This window comes from Ictalurus punctatus, chromosome 27 (genome assembly GCF_001660625.3).
Source record: "Ictalurus punctatus breed USDA103 chromosome 27, Coco_2.0, whole genome shotgun sequence".
Lineage (NCBI taxonomy): Eukaryota > Metazoa > Chordata > Actinopteri > Siluriformes > Ictaluridae > Ictalurus > Ictalurus punctatus.
In genome coordinates this window covers 16,833,777-16,855,980 of record NC_030442.2, presented here as the reverse complement: position 1 = coordinate 16,855,980, position 22,204 = coordinate 16,833,777, and the positions used below count along the sequence as shown (strand labels likewise).

The window sequence follows — 22,204 nt, the reverse complement described above, 5'->3', positions numbered from 1 at the left end:
TTTATAAAAAAAAAAATAAAATAAAATCAGCTTTCCTGATAGCAGTAAACTGGCAGGATATTAATATAAGCAATCTGAAGTATGCTAAATTCCAAATCTCAAACACACGGACCGGACAGCAGAATCAGTCCGAAGGAGGACCTCGCAATCCGACCTGAAGTGCTTATGAACATTAAGCTGATTGGTTGAGAACACTTCTGCTGCAATTGTTCAGAGTAACTATCTGTTGTCTTGAAACATGATTGGCTGAGAATCGCAAATGCTGTCTCTCAACCTGATTGGTTGATACAGACCCAGTGAAAAGTACGTCTGCTGTTACCTGATTGGCCGAACCTTGCAAAAGTTGTCTAGCGGCCTGACCGGCTCATGTAAAACACACACATGGACAACACACACGGACTGTTTTTCCACACGGGGTTTGAGAAACAGTTTCAGAAATCCACAAATGAACATAAATGTATTGATCAATTTGTGAACCTTGTTTTATTTCTGCAGAACTCGCATAATTTATTTCCAAATTACCCCCCCCCTCTCCCCGAAAAAAATCCTTCTATATTTAATATCTAGTTATACTGCAAGCAAAGAGCTTCTTCAAGCTGTGTTGAGCATATATCTACACGTACAGTACTACCGAGTCGCGTCACAGTGATGGCAAAAAAGTTCTTGTCTAATACAACTCTGCTCTTTGGACAGGTGGAATAAACAGTTTAACTTCGTACAGAAACGTAACGATGTTTTATATACGTTTTAAGATCCAGATCCACGTGGAAAAACTCAGAACAATCGTAGTTATTAAAATACATTCAGAATGCTAACGTCCTATGTTTCGCTCCTTTAAGGAAAGCACACGAGTTAGAAGTCCGGGGGCTACAGGACACCGAGGTTTTCTACAGAATTCAGCAGGATCGGTGGCACAAATATGTACATCAATCATCGATATCGCCCATATTTGGCAGGCAAACAGGAAGCTGTGTCGCTCTCGCTCTGCTGTGGTACAGTGTATTGCTTTTTGTATTTCTGTAGTTCTGGAGGCTAATATCCAATTACTCACATGCAAAAAATTAAATAAATCCTTCCAAAAAAATAAAAAATAAAATTCACCTGTTGAGTCACTGTATATTCATTTCAAATGACTTGTGAGAGTCCTGTACAATTTATTGTCCATGTGTCTCAAAGCAAGGAAGAATGAAGAAAGAAGAAATGTGGGGGGGATAAGAGGAAATCTCCCCATGCAGCGTTTCTGAAAAACGAAACGTCAGCGTTCGGGGAACAGAAAAAAAAAAAAAAGAAGATAGAAACTGTATCCTCTGTAATGATCTCGTTCTGATGCGAGTTCAGGTCCTTTCACTAGAACCGCGGCCACGACAGCGCGACGGGAACCGTCAGCTTAAATTAGTCGTTAAAAGAAAATGTAAATAATAAACTAAAATGCAAAAAAATAAACTCGTCAGCAGGCACGCGTGTCGAAAAGCCTGCTTTAGACTTGAGAGAAAAAACAAACAATCTGTTTAACAGGAAAAAGAACAAAACAACTTTCTAATGTACATATTAAATATATACACATGTGCACATTAGTCATTTTACACGTCCTTCACATAGTTTTAAATCCATTTCAAGTCAGTGATTTAAAAAAAAAAAAAAAAAAACCCCAAATGCTTCTTAAAAAGTTGTTCGGAAACGTCCGTATCCACGCCACGTTGAAATACAGCTCCGGCTAACGAGCAGGTTCAAGTAAATTCTCCTTTATCTTTTATTATTATTTTTTTCCCCCCACGAATCCAATCTTGCACGTGTGAATATGGATGACGTGTCGATCTGAGACTCCGGACCGAGGCTACAGGATGTCGATGGCTTGGTGTCGCTTGCCGTAGTCCACGCCGCGATCTCCTGGAGCATCCCGGTCTTCGTCGTCTGGAACATGAGAGAAGGGAAGGAGGACAACAATGAAACACACCTACTGCAGGTCACTGAGAAACATGTATATACACACTACCGGTCAAAAGTTTAGACACACTCATTCTTTATTTTTATTTATTTATTTATTTTCCCACATTTTAGAATAATAATAAAGTCATCAAAACTCTGGAGTAACCCAAATGGAACTATGGGAATTATGTCGTGATAAAAAAAATCCACGACAAATCTAAATAATTTAGTATTTCAGCATCTTCAAAGCAGACGTGTTTTCTCACCCGATTTCTTGAGGAATTTCCCCCGAGATGATTTTTAAAAAAAACGGTATTAAAGGAGTTCACGCCGACGCCGGACTCGTATCACCTGCTTTCCTGAATATTTCGCGCCGGGTCGTCCGTTTAAAAAAAAAAAGAAGATTTTTGTAAATAAAATGTTAGTTTTCTAACGAAAGAAACGAACACGTCGACACGATTATATTTTTTTTATCTACGACACCGATTTCACACGTTTAATCTCGCACCTTCAGATCAAAAGCTTTTTAACATCGTGAGGAACGTTTCAGTCGGGTGTCCACAAACTTTTGACCGGAAGTGTGTATATACATAAATGTAACATCCACTTTATTAGGAACACCTGTAAACCTGGACATTTTTGGAGTTATTTAAATCAGCCAATCACGTGGCAGCAGCACAGTGCATCAGGTCATGCAGATACGGGTCACGAGCTTGTGTTCATATCAAACATCAGAATGAAGAAAAAGTCTGATCTCTGTGGCTTTAACTGTGGCGTGGTTGTTGGTACCACGTGGGCTGGTTTGAGTATTTCAGAAACTGCTGATCATCTGGGATTTTCACACACACACACACACACACACACACACACACACACACACACACACACACACACACACACACCCACACACCTCTCTAGAGTTTACACAGAATGGTGCAAAAAAACATCTTGCGAGCGACAGTTCTGTGGGTGGAAATGACTTGTCGAGAAGCCAGGTCAGAGGAAAATGTCCAGATTGGTTCGAGCTGCCAGGAAGGATTCAGTAAGAGGTGAGCAGAGAAGCATCTCAGCGTGCACGATACAGCAATCCGATACCGAGGACCGGGATTCGGCTGAATTTCTGGCTAAGTATCGAACCATTTTTCAATGCACTGCTGCTTTCAACACAGGTGTACATCGAGGATCAGTCAGTGAGGTACAGCACCTGTGAGACACAGGAGAATGTGTCCTGCCCCGATGTGGAGCGCGTCCGGGAGAGGGCGAAGACACCGAAAAACGGACGAATCCGCGGCCGGAGAGCGTCCGAGACGACGCGTTCGCGGCTGATGCGGACGTTGTTGCGTGGTTTGAATTATTTGCTTAAGTTTTTATCTTGTAACTCCCTTACCTTTCAGATACGACGTTAACGTAGGACGGTTTTAATTCGTCTTCTTCACCGAAACAACTTTATGTCCTGAAGTGACGACATAAAAAGGTTTTTAAAAAAAATGAATGAACTAGAAAAAAATGTTTTTTTTCAAATAATGGCGGCATCATGCTGATATTTCAAATTGTGACGCAGACGTTTGCAGAAGTAGCATCTGGACTGGGATGGAGGCGTTTTGGGCGGGTCTGGAGCGGTGATCTCTGTTTGATCGAATAAATCCCTTTGTAGGAGACTATGAGCTTTAAAAGTCGGCAAATCTCATACATGCACAGACGGACACGTTACACACTAAAGGAAAAGAAAACTTCAAACAGCATCACACCACCCCTTTAAGTCAACATGGCTGCTCAGAACATCAACAGCACTTCTTATATGAATTTAATTGAATTATACCGTACGGATGCAGGTATTCGCTGTAGATCAATCCACATACTCAAACTCGAACGCAGAGAGGTGAAAAACGCCGTAATTCCGAGTTCCCGCTTTCTTATACCGTCTGACTCTCTGCTATTTTTTTCCACCTCCACGAATACTCGACGTTCCCACAGCAAAATTTCCCACTGCGTGAGTAATATCAGCCATCATGGTTTCACCGGGAAAAGCGTTTTTATTTTCTTTCTTTTTAAAAAAAAATTATTTATTCATTTTTTAAATGTACCGTTTTCTATAATCAATTTCTTTCTCCATCCGTTACGTCTCATTTCGCTTGGTTAAAGAGCGCCGACTGTTAACCTGATAAATATATTCGAGGGATTTTTATTTTAATCTAAAGACACAGACGAGCTTTATTTCCTCTCGTCGTAGCTATCTTCGCACACACACACACCCAAAAGATATCCGAACAGCCGCGTGCATTACGCTAAATAACCTGATCGCTGCGCTGTGATCCAGACACCTTTGTTCCAAGATGTGTTGGAATGCAACATCGTCCTTAAGCATTAATCCGTTTACAGGACCGCTTTCTTAAACTTGAATATAAACAAACAAACAAACAAACAAACAAATAAATAAATGTTTACTTTCAGGACACGTCCCAAGTGCATTTACTTTAAACAAAACAAAAAATGTGCCCCTGAAAGAGCACCGAAATAATGTATATGCATTTACACACACACACACACACACATACACACTCTCTCTCTCTCTCTCTCTCTCTTTCATGTGACTCTAAACAAAGCACTACGTGGACTAAGTAGACAAGCGATGGTGGACATGAGGGAGGGGGACGGGACAGGAGAGGACGGACGGAGGAGGAAGAGCGACGCGAGGGACAGCCGGGGCTGTTCTCCCGGGCTCACCTTGGGCGTCTTCCTCGCCGCCGTCGCCGTCCTCCTCCTCGTTGTAGGCCAGCTCGGCCTGCTTGTCGGCTTCATACTCGCCCACGTTGCCGTCGTCCCCGTTGTAGTCCGCCAGCTTGGAGTTGCGCTGCGGATCTACGGGGGACTCGTTCTCGTCAAAGAAGCGGCCTGAGCGGGGCGGAGAAGAAAGAACGAGGGGGAAACAACAAGGAGAGAAAAAGGAAAAGAGAGCGAGAGAGAGAGAGAGAGAGAGAGAGAGAGAGAGAGAGAGAGAGAGAGAGAGGTCAGTCAGGATTAGGAGAGAGGACGGCGTGAGAGTGAACGAATAACTCGTTCGTTTTTAAAGAGGAGAACAAGGAACGAGGAAAGAGAAAGCGGGATGGAACGAGGGATGCAGGAAAGCAACTCTCACGCATGCGCACCTACACACCAGCGTCCTAACTGCTTTGACATCGTGCTTTTCCTACTTAGGACCAGAGGAACTCGCTCTACACCCACTCACACAAACACACACACCTGTGAATAATAAAAACCTTAGACTTCTCTGCATGGTGTGACGACACGTCTTTGCAGTGACACACACACACACACACACACACACACACACACACACACACACGGAGCTGCTCATACTCACTCTGCCGATGTCGGAGTGGTGCAGCGGGGGCGGCGTCTCGCTGAGGGTCCATGGGGTTGGGCAGAACATGAGCAGGATTCGGCGGAGGAGGCAGCGCTGCTCCCGGATTTTCAGGATCTGCATGTGGGGATACCGACGGATCAATTTACATATTCAAATCAACTTCGATATTAAAGTTAATCTTTAAACTTCTCTTTATTTTATTGTATTATTGTATATTTTATTTTATTTAATGCTGAACAGGAACTGAAAGGAGACACTGGAGAGGAGTTCCCCGACGCTTATACCGCAGTCGATGAATTCTGGATTCTGATTGGTCAGAAGGTGCCGATTCATTTTCTACAAACAGCAGCTCTGACAGTAGCGCAACTCCGAATCGTTTCTATAGTAACCGCTCGTCCACAGAGACTCCTGCTGCAGACGCTCCACGCACTCGAGATGTTTTTTTTTTTTTTTAAACATTTATTTATAAAAAGTTCAAATCGGTTGTAATCATTAGAAACGGCTGTGATACAAGAGGAATAAAACACTTCAGGAAAAGTCATTCTTTTGATGGATTATTTTCCTCGAACTGTTTGTACTTAAGTGTTTGGATACTTACTAATCGTATGAGGTTGTTTTTTGTTTAACTCATTTGCGTACAGTTAAGGAAAAGCCTCCCGTTTCTCACCTCTCATCTGGCGCTGCTGCTCTCCGAACTCGTCTGCTTGGACCGCTGCCTTATTGCCTTCATTCAACGCCACAGGTCTGTCTACGACCGGCTGGGGAACCTGCTGCTGGATTTCTGGGAGACCTTTTGCTGCCCCTCCATCCTGCGGAAGGTCGGGACGGTCCAGAGGGAGACCACGAGGAGCATCGAACCCAGGTCCTTCTCCAGCACCAGCTCCTGCTCTTACTTTAGTGTCAATAGCAGCATCAGCTCCAGCATCAGGACCAGCATCAGGACCAGCTCCAGCTCCAGCTCCAGGCTGTTTGTCCTGCTCCACTGGCTCCATGTTCTGCGCTGTGATGGCTGGCTTTTTCAGGGCTGAGGGAACATGAACTAGTATTTTACATTCCCTCTGTTTATTTGCTATTTGTACCTGTATCTGTCGTAAATAATAATAATAATAATAATAATAATAATAATTCTCTCCTCCTGTCCAATGTTACTAAACTCTCGAGCCTGATTTTCTTGAGTCGCTCAGATCAAGTTGTAAGTTTATCCTGTGCGTTTTACTGGACTATTATCGGGATTAATTGTTGGAATGAAGACACTAACGGCTTTTTCCACTGCGTTGTTCATACTCACCAAACTGCATGTCTTCTACCTTTCCCACTTCACTGTCTTCAATACCGGGCATTCCAGCATCACTTCCTGGTTTCACCAAATCATCTGTTTGGGGGGGGGGGGGGGGGGGGGGGGCATGAGCAAAAGCAGGAATGAGAAACAGATAGGGAGAGAGACAAAAAGAAAGCGAGAGACAGACAACAGAGAGAAAGAGACAAAGAAACATAGACAGGAAAAAATGGACATGGTTGGAGAAAGAGAGAGACAGGAGGGAGCAAGAGTTGAGAGAGAGAAAGAGATACAGACAGTAAAGGCAGACAGAGAGAGATTGAGAGAGAGCAAGAAAGACAGAGACAGGAACACAGGAGGGAGCAAGTGACAGAAACAGAGAGAGAGGAAGGGAAAGAGATGGGGAAAGAAAAAGAGGGAGAATGGGAGCGAGAGAGAGAGAGATGCACTCATGAACCCACATGTGCTTTTTTTGGACTGTACTTTTTGTCTGGTTTGTTTTTCTTCACTTGTTCATCTCATCATTCGTTCCCTGCTCAGATTTAATTCTTGGCCCTAAACGATGCTTTGGCAATACACTGTGCACATCATACCAATAAAGCTCATTCGAACTGAATTGACAGCGCAAGAGAAATACTTAGAAATTCAGAATATAGATTAAGTAAAATATAGCATTGCTTACTGTATGATTGTAACGTTTCTTTTCTATTTTCATGCGACTATAACAGCAGGTGGGGAGAAAGACCTCTAGAGCAGCACGCACAGCTCTACCTTTTATATCAGGGTTGTCATGACGCTGTCCGGCCACTAGGTGGTGCGCTCCTGCAGCCTCTGTACCGCGCTCAGCCTGAGTGACCACCGTGCCGGCTTTACGCGCGTCCACCGTTTCCTACAGGTGGGAGAAGAGGAAAAGTGAAATTATGACTTAAATATTAACTTACAATAACATCAGAAATGTTCTCTAGCTAAATAAATAAATAAATAAATAAATAAGTAAATAAAAACCCCTGCACGTTAATCTGCTTTTTTTATTTGAACTATTAAACAGTCCCATGGTTGAATGTAGACGTGGGTGATATGATTGTAATATGACATCATGACACACAAAGACATTTCTCGGATATGTATCACGACACATCAGTTTGCTGATAAGCTCCCAGTAAAGACAGATGATCAGATATTTTATCTGCATGTTTACTAAACAAAAACATCAAGGCTATCTGATCAATGTATTATGACATGATTGATCACCGTATCGATATTATAATCGTATCGCTCCACCCTGGCACAATGACTTATCGGTATAAAGGGTAACAGTCGCTCGGTGGTAAAGAAATATCTCAGGACGTGCATCTCGACATCACGACAGCAACGTCGATCGCACATGCGCTCGTTTCTACTGTGTGAACTCTTCCAACAAGCTCAGAACCCTTATCAGGATCATTTTAGTTACAGGAACATTTGTAATGTCTCCTCGACTTTCACTACTTTAAGACCAGGCGTTACCAGGAAGTGCTTTACCCTGCACTTCAAACAGTGTTTATCCAAAATGGCGTCTCAAAAACTCGCCCGACACCAAAAACCGGTTAGGCATCGGGTGTCACAGTGGAACACCAAGCGTACGCGCTTTGATAAACAGCCGGAAAATGACGCGCGAGCGTATATATTTTAAAAATGCCGATATCTCGACTCTTAACATTTTTAGCGGCGGGGTATTGTTGCGAAATAACGTCCGTGGAAACCCTCACACGGATCCGTTTCATTCGCTTCATCTGAAACGCAATACGATAAATATTCCGCCTATTTATTAGAGCCATAGTGATTTTCAGTCCTGACCTGTTCACGTCCGAGTGCTTTGCCGTCATTCACCGGCCGTCAGGTGAAGCCGTTTCTCGTTTAATCCCGTTCCTGTATATACGGGGCACTAAATTATTTTCATTCCAATACAAAATCAATCTATTGGTATTGAGCGAGAAAATAAAAAGCGCTCCATGTGAAATCCTGCGATTTAATTAATTATTATTTTTTAAAAAGTCAGCAATAGTTCCTTCCTCGCGGAATCGTATTTTAACGGCGAGTGACGAGGCTTTTTTCGAAAGTAAAAGCATTGACCTACATCTATAAAATACAGTCTGTATATTGTCGGTTTGTCCGTAAACACGACGGTCGTGACTACACAACTCTTGGCACAGTAATTCAATATGTAATTCAACCTCAATGTGCAGCGGTTCGGGAAGAAACTAGAAATAATTTATTACCGAATCTTCTCAAATCGCTTGGTCGATTGTGAAACAGTTACGGCACATAAAATAATACATCTTTTCCGTTTTTTAATGCGTTTCCTTTTCAGAAATGAGCCAACCTTCGATGCCAGCTACGAGGTCTTCTGACGCAGCTAAGAAGGATCGTTTTAAATCCCGTGAAAGAACATAAAAGATCTTGACGCTTCGAACTACGGGTAATTTAAATACCATGAGTTTCTTTGGCAGCTTTGGAAAGAACATACCGTTCACTGCATCTCTAGGTTTCAGGCAGGATGAATTGAAGAGGAGGTTGAACCGTGATTTTCCCCCAGCTGGTGTTTCACTCCCAACAAGCGCAACATCTGTGAGACGGTTTTTGTTGAGACGCTGTATGCGGATAAGCTGATATACGGACAGGCTACCTCATCCATCAGGTACAGAAACCCGAGAGTCAGCTGAGGTGACCAGCCAAAGTGACTGAACACACGCCGAGTACAACAGCCGGTCCGCGAAGACCGACTTCAATGGTCAAACTTTATCGATACTACAGAGGACACCCTATAGTGCGGCACTGATATTAAAGATGCTTCAATGTGACTCTCCCAGTGCATCATAGGACACAGTGGTCAGTCTAGACCAGGGGTGTCCGAACTTATCCGGAAAGGGCCGGCGTGGTTACAGGTTTTCATTCCGACCAAGCAGAAGCCACACACGTGTCTACTGAAAGCCAAGCTCAACTGAATAAACAGGTGGAACCAGGTGACGTTTCTGCTCGGTTGGAATGAAAACCTGCACCCGCACCGGCCCTTTGAGGATAAGATTGGACACCCCTGGTCTAGACACGAGCCTTGCCCAAGTTCAACTAGTAGAGAGCAGAGACAAAATACCAACGTGATTCTCCAAAGAAAGTTCCTATTATACTTGTGTAGGACAATATTGACTCTGGAGAGGAGACACCGTCACGTCGTGGAACTACTGTAACACACCACACAAATGGGATTATGCTGCAAAGTTCTGTAGTTGAACCTGTCTCGACGACAAAACAGACAGACAACCACCACAGAAGGGTGTTTCCTCATTCAAAGCAGCCCCTCGCATAGAACAATACCATCGGTCTAAAAGACAAGGACCACAGAACTTGTATCATCACGAATGTATCCAAGTACATGCGGATACATTCAAACCGAACACCGCGTCTGCTGCACAAACTGAACCGGCATATCTTTGTAAAGATGCTGAAGGATGCAAAATCCCAAGCTGGACAGGTTTCCATACACTGCTTCAAGGTGATGGCACTCTGCAAAAGTCAGCACTGTATTATCTTCCCGTCACCGAGGCTTCACCGACAGACGACAACAGTAAACACGAGTGCTGATCGGCTAGTACTGGACCATATAATGTTAGTTTCTGGACAGGTTATGTATGCCAAAGCTCAGCAAATCCACTGGAAAAACGATGACTTTACTCAGCAGTTTCACACATGCATGTCCTACCTGGGCATTCCAGGAAAAACGGTTCGGAGATACAGGACTGCAAGTCATAGTCACCGAGGCCGAAGTTGTCGCCCCAGGATCCGTCAACGGAGTGGTCGTCAGTGTTAAAGGCTAGTGGACTGTCCGATGTCCGTATCCATGGATTTGCCTTGATTGCTTGTGAACAGGCCAGTGAGCCAACATGCAACCAATTCCAAGACAAAGGGTGGTTGGACAGGTTTAACACAGAATCGAGCTGCAGTATATCGCTGGATGTTGGCGCAACATGAAAGGCCTGCCATAGCAGGACAATGTGAGGCAACGGCAGGTAGATCTCCTGATATGAGGCAACGAAAAAGACCTTGACGGCGCACGAATTCGAGCTGACGAGAACAATTTCCATCCTAGATTCCATACTGAATCCTTTTGACGCACACCAAGACGGCATCGTGTCGTAGCTCTGGGACAGTCGCAGCTGAAGAAATCACGAAGGATTTGCTCGCAGCTCCGGAAAAGGGGGAAAACGCCGTCAGAGGGTTCACGAAGCGAAGGCTGTTATCACCATCGGTTGACTTATCTGCTCCCATCAAAAGACCTCCAGTGACCAAGCAAAAACAAAGAAGAAATCTGCAGCAGGCAAGGAAGTGATTCTGCGCGCCGACAAGAATCGGTTCTCCAGACTACTCGTCAGAGGTCAAAGTAAAACGACAGACCTGTGGGCAATTCTGTCCTACTCCTTGGGAACCGTGTCATATCCTTTATCCAGTGCTGATGGTTCACTTGGTAAAACAAACAAAATCAGCTCTTATGGATTTATTAGAAACCAAAAGGTTGACTGTTCAGTTGACAGAGTTCCGTCAGATGGAGCTATTCTCTTCGACGGCATGGTAGTCGTTCAAGCCGTTCGGTCCATGCAAAGTACGTTCGGAGAGCTCGCCGAGACCGTACTGCGGTACACAGTCAAGCTTTCCCAACACAACGGGGGAACAAACAAAGGGGAACTGGCAGAATTCCTCTACGTTGTGTACGTACGTTAAGCTTGTACGTGGCACACGGAGACCGGAGTCACTGCGTGACTGTAACGGAGGGTTTACAAACTCTCAATGCTGTTGAAGATCTGTTGAAGACCAGGGTGTTTTTACATGCACAACATGCTGCACAGGAACATCAAACTGTAGTCGTCAAGAACCCCGACACTGACGTGGCAGTGATTGCTTCAAGTCCGCAGCCAGATTTACCACGTAGGTTGTATTTTTTCCACGGGGGTTGGCAACAAAACAAGGATCATTGACTTCGCTAAGGCGTCATCAGATCCTGGCACTTATCGGGAGCCATACCTTCTCAGGGTGTGACGCTACAAGCGCCATTTATGTCAAAGGCAAAAGAAAGGCATTTTCTGTTGCTTGCTGACTGCATTTACCAAATCTGGGTATCAGTTTTAACCTGGACCAGTCTACCTTTGGAGGATGGAGGTTCCTGTATGTCTTGTACTTTATGTCGGTGCTAAAATTGTGCAAACGTTTCCCAGGAAACAGAGGAACGAGCTACATGGGATGATGGCTCACCAGCTTCTGGCAGCGTTCCTGAGGAATCTTAGCCCATGTCTTATGAGCAATGGCCTCCAGTTCAGTAATATTCTTGGCTTTGCGTGCTGCACCCGCCTTCTTCAAATCCCACCAGAGATTTTCCATGCGGTTCAAGTCACGTGTCTGTGATGGCCCTGTAGAACCTTCAAAATGACTTCTGCAACCAAGTCTTACACAAATAATGTGTGTTTCTGCCCCTAGCCAGTACAGGTATTTCATGTACACCTGGTGCAACTAATCACGCCCTCGATTGTGCTCGAGCCGACACCTGTTCTGCATATTTGTGCTGTTGTGAGGGATTCTATTCAGGGGGTTGAATCATTACGTAACTGGAGAAGTCATTATACGTTGCATTTTCAGTTGAATTTGGCGAAACCGCTTGAAGCGTTCGTCGTGCCAAACTACTTCAATTACCGTCGTTCGATTTGTTCGAATCAAACAGCTGAAAGTCCGTACATTGTAACAATAAACCTGACTGGCACTGCGAGATATTCAGTGTTGCTAAAATGAATATAAATCAAGTTACAAGCAAAACCGCCATTATCACAACTTGTCCAACAAATGGTGTTCGTTCTCACATTAACAACCCTTTGGTTTCTCCAGCAGGTCGGTAAAGACGTCTGAAGCGTCCACACCGACTGAAATACGAGTTCACGACAGAGATATGGGATGCGTGTGTTTTTACCTTTTTTAATTTGGTAGCTTTCTCTTCCAGAAGCTTCTTGCTCTCCTCGTACTCGTCTTTAAGCTGCGCTATCTGACGGCCACACTGCAGGCTACGGTACACACACAAAATTTACCGTACATTGAGTAAACACTCATTGCAGGAAAAACACAAACACAAACACACACACACACACACACACACACACACACACAGAGCACTGGAGACAGGAGCTTGTTCATTAAGAAATAAAAAGCTGCATCTTATAAAGCTAACGTAAGTAACCATTTACTATATGCATCTGTGTTTTTACATTTTCATTGTATGCAGACACAGACTGAGATTTAGGAGGGGGGGGGATAAACTTTTAAGCAGGGTAAAGGTGTGTGAATTCGTTATTACATTTAAAAAAAAAAAATCATGTTCTCCCACTCCACTCACCTCTCATACTCCATCTTCCTCTCAAGGTTAGTGTTGTTCTTCTTCACCTCCCTCAGCTGCTCCTCCTGCCTAATAAGCTCATCCCTCATCTCCTTCACCTGCTCTGTACACACACACACACACACACACACACACACACACACACACACACACACACGTCACAAACTGCTTTATGGAAGAACGCAGAGAAAGAAATTAGACAAATGTACGATCCAACATTAATGTTCTGCGACATGAAAAGATTTTATTTAATTAATCAAACTGATTAAACATGCAAAAATATGCAAGAATATTAAACTAAATTAATTGCAATAGAACTGTACTTTGCATAAAATATCTATATAAAAAAATTGCATATCAAGCAAGTAGATAAACAAATTAAAAATGCGTTTAATAGTTCCGTGGAAGAAACGTAAATAAAATCTCAGTGTTTATTCTTTATTATTACACTGATGTGTGTTCAGTCAAGTATTTGAGATGCCAAACGGTCACAGCAGTCGATAATAATAATAATAATAATAATAATAATAATAAGAATGCCATTTCATTTATACACTCAACGTCCACATTATTAGGAACACCTGTACGTTCATGCCGTTATGTAAATCGGCCGACGCACGATAAAACCCATCGTTAAATTTTTCGACTCGGGTGTGGCTCCTGCTTGGTTGGAAGGAAAACCTGCACCCATACCGTCCGTTTCCGGATAAGACTGGACGCCCCTGCTCTAGAGTTTACACAGAGAAACGCAGCGTGAGCGGCAATCTGTGGGTGGAAACGCCTCGAGAGGTCGGACTGTTTCGAGCTGCCAGGAAGGACACAGTAACTCGAGTAATCACTCTTTACGACCGTGGTGAGCTGAAAAGCATCTCGGCAAGCACGAAACATCGAACCTTGAGGTGGAGGGGCTACAGAAGCAGAAGATCACACCAGGTTCTGCTGCTTTCAGCCAAGAATAGGCATCTGGGCTAAAGTATCATGGGGACAGACTCACCCAAACTACACAGTTGTGCTAGACTGCTGTGCTGGTGTACGGGAGTTCCTAATAAAGCGGACGGCGAGTACGTATGATTGAAACTTCATTCGAACAGCTTCCTGAAACCTCTCATCTTTCTTTTTCTTTGTTCTTACTCGTGTCTTACCTTTCAGGCGGTTAATATCGGTGGTCTTTTGTGCAAGTTCACTCTGCAGCCTCATCTGTAAAACACGACAGGGCGGCTTTCAGCTCTTAAACGTCCTTACGACTCGTTTAAAAAAAAACAACAACAACGACAAAAAAACGCATGTACCTTCTGAACAGAACAACCTCTAACCTTCACAACGTGACGACAAAAATAATCGATGATATTTATATAACTGAATTCCACAGCGCTGGTGATTCCTCAAATCTGACTGGACATTCCTAAGGCATTATACACATTGCTATCATTATTTATAGAAATGTATATTATAGAACACTCTACAGCTACCTTTATTAAACATTACAGATCTAACATGAGGCGTTATAAATAAGCAGTGCTCATAACACGTGACATCACCAACCCCCCCTGCATGATGAGAAGACATAATGGCGATACGTCGGGTTAGAAGCGCTACTTATAATGAATTCTTTGAACAAATTATGAATGCTTTATAAACAGTGCTACTAACTGTAATGCCTTTTCACAAATAATTATAATGATGTGCATCATTTTCTGATGTGTAGTTTATTTTTTTGTTGTTGCTGTTTTATTCTCTGTTGACCAAATAACTACCAGAACTACATATGGAATAAAAAAATAAAAAAATAAAAAAATAAAAAAATCAAATATAGAACTATATTAACTGTTTTACAATTTTATTACATTTATCAAAAATATAAACACTACCGTTATCATAACTGAATCATAAATTTGAAAAGTTATAAAAAAAAAATTAAATTAAAAAAAAAAAAGCAGTAATAAAATAAATAAATAAATAGATAGATGGATAAATAAATAAATAAAGAAAGTAGGTTGAGGTGAGGGGTGATTAATTAACAGTAGTGCAGGTTTAACTTAATACTAATGCGCTCGTTCTAATACGTTGGCGTTTCCATAGTAACAGCTCCTTCAGATGGACTTGAACGTTCCAGGCGCTGGAAAGCCTACGGTCCATGATATTAAATTGAGGTACGAGTGGATAAAAAGTACAAACGTGTCATTCGTTAATAAGTATATACTTAAAATGTTCGTCGTTGTAATACTGCGGAGGTATAAAAGGAATAAAAGACGGTGGGACGGGCTGTTATGGGAAAAATAATCGACTTCATGGTGGGAACAGTTTTATTCCTTACAGAAGCAAATAATCAGGAGTCTCTGCTTTTATACCAAGTGTCCTTGTTGTATTTTAGCACTTAGTCACGTGATATTTAGACAATTATTGAAGCAATGTGCGTGGTGATTTCTCCCTCGGAATAGATCTAAATAAAACCGCTGCATGTTTATATTAAATATCGCTAATACACTACTCGTGAGGCTGCTATCAGTTTCCCCAAACCAGTCCTAACCGGACACGCCCCATTTTTGCCCTTTACCAGTCTCTGACGTGCCTCAAAACAGGTTTAGGTATTGTTGACGGTTTGATGCTGCTGGAGAGAGCAAAAATGTGGGCGGTCCCAGGGCCAAGCACCTTTAAAGGAAACCTGAAAAGCCATCTGGCGATGAAATACTCTGCTGGAATGACAGGACCCAGACTGAAAATGCAAAGAGAGTCCAGTCCGAAACTACTGGAACGGCGAGGCCGACTCGTTAGTTTGTGCTGTACGCTGAAGACATTTGGGTTTGAGATTAAAAGATGGAGATGAGACGAGAGTTTAGGATTTCAGCTTTCGACGTGTGTTAAAAGAACACACGTTGATGATTGAGGAGTTCATCGTAAATAAAGATCAGTGAGAATGTTCCAGAAGCGGCCGTGCAAGCCCGAGCCATGACGCTACCTCCACCATGTTCCACAGATCAGCTCGTATGTTCTGGATCGTGAGCAGATCCTTTCTTTCTCCACACTTTGGACTTTCCAGCACTTTGGTAGAGGTTCGTCTTGTTCCAGAACTTTTGTGGTAAATTCTTTTGTGAATTATAATAACCCTATAAATTGGCTGGTCTGATACAAAATGTGCCATGTTCTGTGTCGTTTCACACGCTTACATATGAATACCAGGAAATAAAAGATGAAATTCTACTCTCCCTTCTCTTCATATTCGTCTTTTGATCCCAAACCAAAATGTCTTCAGTCTACAGCAAAAAGAAATGTATCGGCCTTGCCGGTCCAACAGTTTCAGAGGGGACTGTAAAATGATCCTTTATTTAACCCTACGTTTAATCTGGACAATTCCTAAGGGGGAAAAAAAAATCTCCAGAGAGCTGCTTGATGTATCAAGATGGAGTTTGTTAAGCACACAACACACACCCTTGAGCAAACATCCGTGATTGTGCGTTTTCGGCGTTTATTTGTTTCTTCGGCATCAGATCAGAAGTTCAAACCTTCAAGAACTCTCGCCGAAGTGTTCTAAGCGCGCTTATTTCCAGGAATGCTTTTCGTTTTCAAATGAACCGCCATAAGAAGAAATATTCACGATCCTAAATGAGAAAAAGTCAAAAAAATTTCAAACGACAAAGAGAGAGATTAACCAGCATTTCAGGAGGAGTAAATAACACGGGTGTGGACGTGGGTGCCAACAATTAAACAAGCGCCGCTCAGATTCCAGCATCACGCGACACCACGTGACACACGCCTGGTGTACGCTGTAGCGCGATGATCACCGGACGACATGAAATAACAGCGATCTGGTCGTGTTCTGCGATCACGTTTGGTCACGTTCTCCACGCAAGCCGCAGAGCAACGGCGCAAGAATCTCCATGAGCGGGATCGCCGATAGAACCGCTGTACGCGAAGAAAATCGAACAAGTACGGATTTCCGGAAATAGTAGCTATTTAATGAGAAGTCTCGGTTCTACGTTTGCTTTGATGGCCGCTTTGCGTATTTGCCGTTTACGACTGCGCCGAGGCGAGAACGTGTCGAAGATTGCTGGCTTTTACGGAAATTTGACGGAGTTTCAAGATCAGCTGATACTCGAGGTCTCAGTATCGGTATCAGAGGGAGCGGGGGATGCGATATCGAACCATCTCTAATTTAATAATATTTTATGAATAATTATGAATTTATGAAAGAGTTAGATACCGCCCCTAATATTACAAAACTATAGAAATAAAGTAGAAAACTCTCAGAAATAAAAAAAAAAAAAAGGTTCATTATGAACCACTAAAAGCTGATTTAAAAAGGCACGCCACAAGCTTCATGATGTTTCACAAGGCTTCATAAAGCATAGGCGTCAAAACTTGTGCACTTTGCATATTTGTGTAAACTGTGTACCACGCCTAGTGACGACGATCAAAGCGAACCGCGCTGCAAAGCGTGCTGAGTGCGTGCTAAAAAAAAGTGTCAATGCATATATATATATATTTTTTTTTTAACGTGCGCTGAAAGCATGCGAGTGAGTGAGAAATCGCTGACAGTGCCGGAGAGAGCAGAAAACCCTGAGCGTACCCACCTTTTCATCCGTACACTTTTTCACAAGTACGTCCTGCGCCTGCAGTTTGCCCTCCAGCATGCTATAGTCACCGTCCTTCTGGTCGATCTGACGCCGGTGCGTGTCCACCTGCAGGACGGAGCGAAATGATTTAAAAATACCTCGCACGTCAACCAGACCGCGTCTCGATAGACGTGGACGGAAAAGTCCCATTAATTGCGTAGCCTTCATCTCCGAGAGCGTAAACAAGTCCATATTAACCACGCACTTCGTAGATAGTCTCGCTATAAAGCTTCATAAGCCTTCTTAAAGCTTAATATACGGTCGCGCTGTAGAGAATTTTCTACATTTCTGCATAAATATGATCTAAAACATCATCGGATTTTCACACAAGTCCTGAAAGTATACAAAGAGAACCCAACTCAATGAACGAGACAAAAATATTACACTTGGTCATTTATTTGTTGAGGAAAATGATAGAATATTATATCAGAGAGTGGGGAAAGGATGTGAACGTCTAGGATTAGCGGTCAGTTTGAAGGTGAAATTAGAGTCGGGTGTTTTCCGTCGATGGGATGATGATCAGGTGTGAGTGAGCGAGCGTCCTGTTTTATTTAAAGAACAGGGATCTGTCGGAGTCTGATCTACACGACACGTGTTTGTGGAAGTGTATCGTGGCACGAAAAAAGGAGATTTGCGAGGACCTCAGAAAGAGAGTTGTTGAAGCTAATCAGGCTGGAAAAGTTTACAAAGCCATCTCTAAAGAGGTTGGACTGCACCGATCCACAGTCGGACGGATCGTGTACAAATGGAGGAAATTTAAGACCATAGTTCCCCTCGCTAGGAGTGGAGACCAACAAAGATCCCTCCGAGAGTAAGACGTGGAATGAATAGTCCACGAGGTTACAAAGGAACCCAGGGTAACTTCTAAGCATCTAAAGGCCTCTCTCACTTTGGCTAATGTTAATGTTCATGAGTCCACCATCAGGAGAACACTGAACAGCAATGTTGCGCATTGAAAGACACGGCTCTCCAAAAAGAACATCGCTGCCCTTCTGAGGTTTGCTAAAGATCACGTGGACAAGCCAGAAGGCTTTTGGAAAAATGTTTTGTGGACTGACGAGACCCAAATTAAATTTTTGGTTTAAATGAGTAGGGTTATGTTTGGAGAAAAGAAAACACTACATTACATGATGGAGCAATGAATTCTGAATGATACCAGCGAATTTTAAAGGAAAATATCAGGACATCTGCCCGTGAACTGAATCTGAAGAGAAAGTGGGTCATGCAGCAAGATAACGAGCCTAAACACACGAGTCGTTCTACTACAGAACGTTTAAAGAAGAATAAAGTGAATGTTTTGGAATGGCCAAGTTAAAATCCTGACCTTAATCCAATAGAAATGTTGAGGAAGAACCTGAAACAAGCAGGTCATGTGAGGAAACCCACCAACATCCCAGAGCTGAAGCTGTTCTGTACGGAGGAACGTCTAAAACTCCTCCGAGCCGATGTGCAGGACTGATCAACAGTTACCCCAAACGTTTATCTGCAGTTATTACTGCACAAGGGGGTCACACCACATACTGAAAACAAAGGTGCACATACTTTTACCCCTCACAGATATGTAATACTGGATCATTTCCCTCAATAAATAAATGATAAAGTATAATAATATTTTGTCTCATTTCTTTAATTGGGTTCTCTTTGTATACTATCAGGACTTGCGTGAAAATCTGATGATGTTTTAGATCATATTTATGCAGATATATATATATATATTTTTTTTTTCTTTTTTTTTTTTCTATATATAGAAACTTCGAAAGGGTTCACAAACTTTCAAGCACCACTGTAACTTCATAGGGCTTCAAATAATGCTTCATAAAAAACTTCATAAGGTTTCACATGATGCCTCATAAAGCTTCATGACATTTCATAAGGCTTTATATGACATTTTATAAAGCTCCATAAGGGTTCAGGACACTTCATAAGGTGTCATATACTATACATAAAGCTTCAGAAGGGTTCAGGACACTTCATAAGGTGTCATATACTATACATAAAGCTCCATAAGGGTTCAGGACACTTCATAAGGTGTCATATACTATACATAAAGCTTCAGAAGGGTTCAGGACACTTCATAAGGTGTCATGTACTATACATAAAGCTCCATAAGGGTTCAGGACACTTCATAAGGTGTCATATACTATACATAAAGCTCCGTAAGGGTTCAGGACACTTCATAAGGTGTCATATACTATACATAAAGCTCCATAAGGGTTCAGGACACTTCATAAGGTGTCATATACTATACATAAAGCTCCATAAGGGTTCAGGACACTTCATAAGGTGTCATATACTATACATGAAGCTCCATAAGGGTTCAGGACACTTCATAAGGTGTCATATACTATACATGAAGCTCCATAAGGGTTCAGGACACTTCATAAGGTGTCATATACTATACATGAAGCTCCATAAGGGTTCAGGACACTTCATAAGCTGTCATATACTATACATAAAGCTCCATAAGGGTTCAGGACACTTCATAAGCTGTCATATACTATACATAAAGCTCCATAAGGGTTCAGGACACTTCATAAGCTGTCATATACTATACATGAAGCTCCATAAGGGTTCAGGACACTTCATAAGCTGTCATATACTATACATAAAGCTCCATAAGGGTTCAGGACACTTCATAAGCTGTCATATACTATACATAAAGCTTCAGAAGGGTTCAGGACACTTCATAAGCTGTCATATACTATACATAAAGCTCCATAAGGGTTCAGGACACTTCATAAGCTGTCATATACTATACATAAAGCTTCAGAAGGGTTCAGGACACTTCATAAGCTGTCATATACTATACATAAAGCTTCAGAAGGGTTCATGACGCTTCATATAGCATTACATAAAGCGCCATAAGGGTTTATGACGCATCTTAAGGCTTCATATAGAGTTACATAAAGCTTCAGAAGGGTTCATGACGCTTCATATAGAGTTACATAAAGCTCCATGAGGGTTCATGACGCATCTTAAGGCTTCATATAGAGTTACATAAAGCTCCATGAGACTTCATGACGCTCCATATAACAAAGCTTCACGAGACTTCATAAAGCTCCATTCGGCTCTTACCTGCAGCATGAGCTCGGAGTTCCGCTTCTCCAGGCGGGTGCGCGCGGCGTCGGTGCGCTTCACCTGCGCGTGCACCTCGACCAGCTCGTCAATCGCGCGCTGGTGCTCCTGCGACACGCTCCAGTAGTTGTAGCTCAGCAGGATCAGCACCACCATCATGCCGACCAGGACGAAGGACGGGACGCGACGATTCGCTCCCAACCCGACCATGGCGCGAGAGAAAGAACCGAACCGAACCGAAAGAAAACGTAAAAGAAGAAGAAAAAAGGAAAGAGAACGCGCGCGAGACTGGACGGTTTACTACTCTGCAGCCGCTGGGCTACTCACTTGTCTAAGAAGGGGGGGGGAGCGCACATTTGAGTAAAACGGATGCTTTTCGTGTTTCATTCAAACGATCTGAACACACACACACACACACACACGCACACGCCTCTTCCGTACAGTTGGCGTTTTTTTTTCTTCTTACCTTCTCTTATATCATTTCCTTGTTTGCATGAACAGCAACGCGTGTATCATTAACCCTGCCTATGTGGCGTGTTACTCTATATACACACACACACACACACACACACACACACACACACTTAACAGCAATGCACACGTGAATTAAAATGCATTAAACCCACATTTTCTGCATTCAAAGTTTTCATGCACCAACTTTGCATCAGCACCGAGATCACCAGCTTGTCCGTTATTATTATTATTATTATTATTATTATTATTGCAGGAATAGATGCATGGGATTCCAGTAGCACTGGTATTTACAGAATCACACAACCCGTGCACTGATGTTGCTTTAATCCTGCCCAAGAAATAAACAACCTGTTGTTTTGTTTTTGTGTGTGTGTAATTTAAATTATTTCTGATTATTCAAGAATTGTGCACAAAATGACTAGCTCAGTCCTATTCTGTGCCAACGGGGCACCTAGCATTGGCGTTAGCGTTAGCATTGTCCTTAGTGTTAGACACTTAAAATGTGCTTAACATAAATACAAATCAAATACGATTCGAAATGCACGCAGTAAACAACAACAACAATAATAAACAGCTACGTGCTGCTAGATAATTAGCGTTGCTAGCCAACGCCAAACCTGCAGCTAATTCCAACACAAGCTAGCTGACGTGACTAGCTCCATAAAACACAACCAAACTAAACACTAATTCCAAACACAGAGGCACGGAATTACTCCCTAAAATGACAATTAAACTCTCTAGACGCGTCTTTATCGCCTTTTCCAACGCAACAAAACGATTTTGTTTTCAAGTCGCTTTAACGAAATCCGTCAGAAGCAGTGAAAAAGGTCGTCCTGTCCAGAATGCGACGCAGACCGACAAGTGCGCCGTCCAATCAGAAAGCACGACTCTGATAGCTGGACGCCTCTGACTGGATAGTCCTGAAGCTCTGTGATACATGATTGGACGGACACAATTATGGAGGCGGGATTTTGTATTAGTAATGTAATACTGAAGAAGAGTATGTTCTCTAGGCAAGTGGTTTCTCAAAGAAATAAAGGTGCCAGACTGTACTTTTATTTGTTGCTGGCGTG

The 22,204-nt window shown here is 42.8% G+C and overlaps 1 protein-coding gene across 2 annotated transcripts; it reads right to left on the bottom strand.

The window, feature by feature from the left end:
• Window positions 1-982: 982 nt before the first annotated feature.
• Window positions 983-22,000, bottom strand: golm2 (golgi membrane protein 2). Of its 2 annotated transcripts, XM_017459291.3 has the most exons (11): window positions 20,658-22,000; window positions 17,541-17,648; window positions 14,115-14,169; window positions 12,973-13,075; window positions 12,553-12,643; window positions 7,338-7,455; window positions 6,579-6,662; window positions 5,958-6,314; window positions 5,288-5,404; window positions 4,651-4,818; window positions 983-1,911 (listed from the first exon to the last, which is right to left on the bottom strand). In XM_017459291.3, exons 1-11 carry the CDS (start codon window positions 20,865-20,867, stop codon window positions 1,835-1,837), a joined length of 1,488 nt encoding a protein of 495 aa, XP_017314780.1. In that variant the 5' UTR covers window positions 20,868-22,000; the 3' UTR covers window positions 983-1,834. The 2 variants fall into 2 exon arrangements, with proteins under 2 accessions (XP_017314780.1, XP_017314781.1); XM_017459292.3 differs by lacking the exon at window positions 4,651-4,818 and having other exon boundaries at window positions 20,658-21,999.
• Window positions 22,001-22,204: the final 204 nt, after the last annotated feature.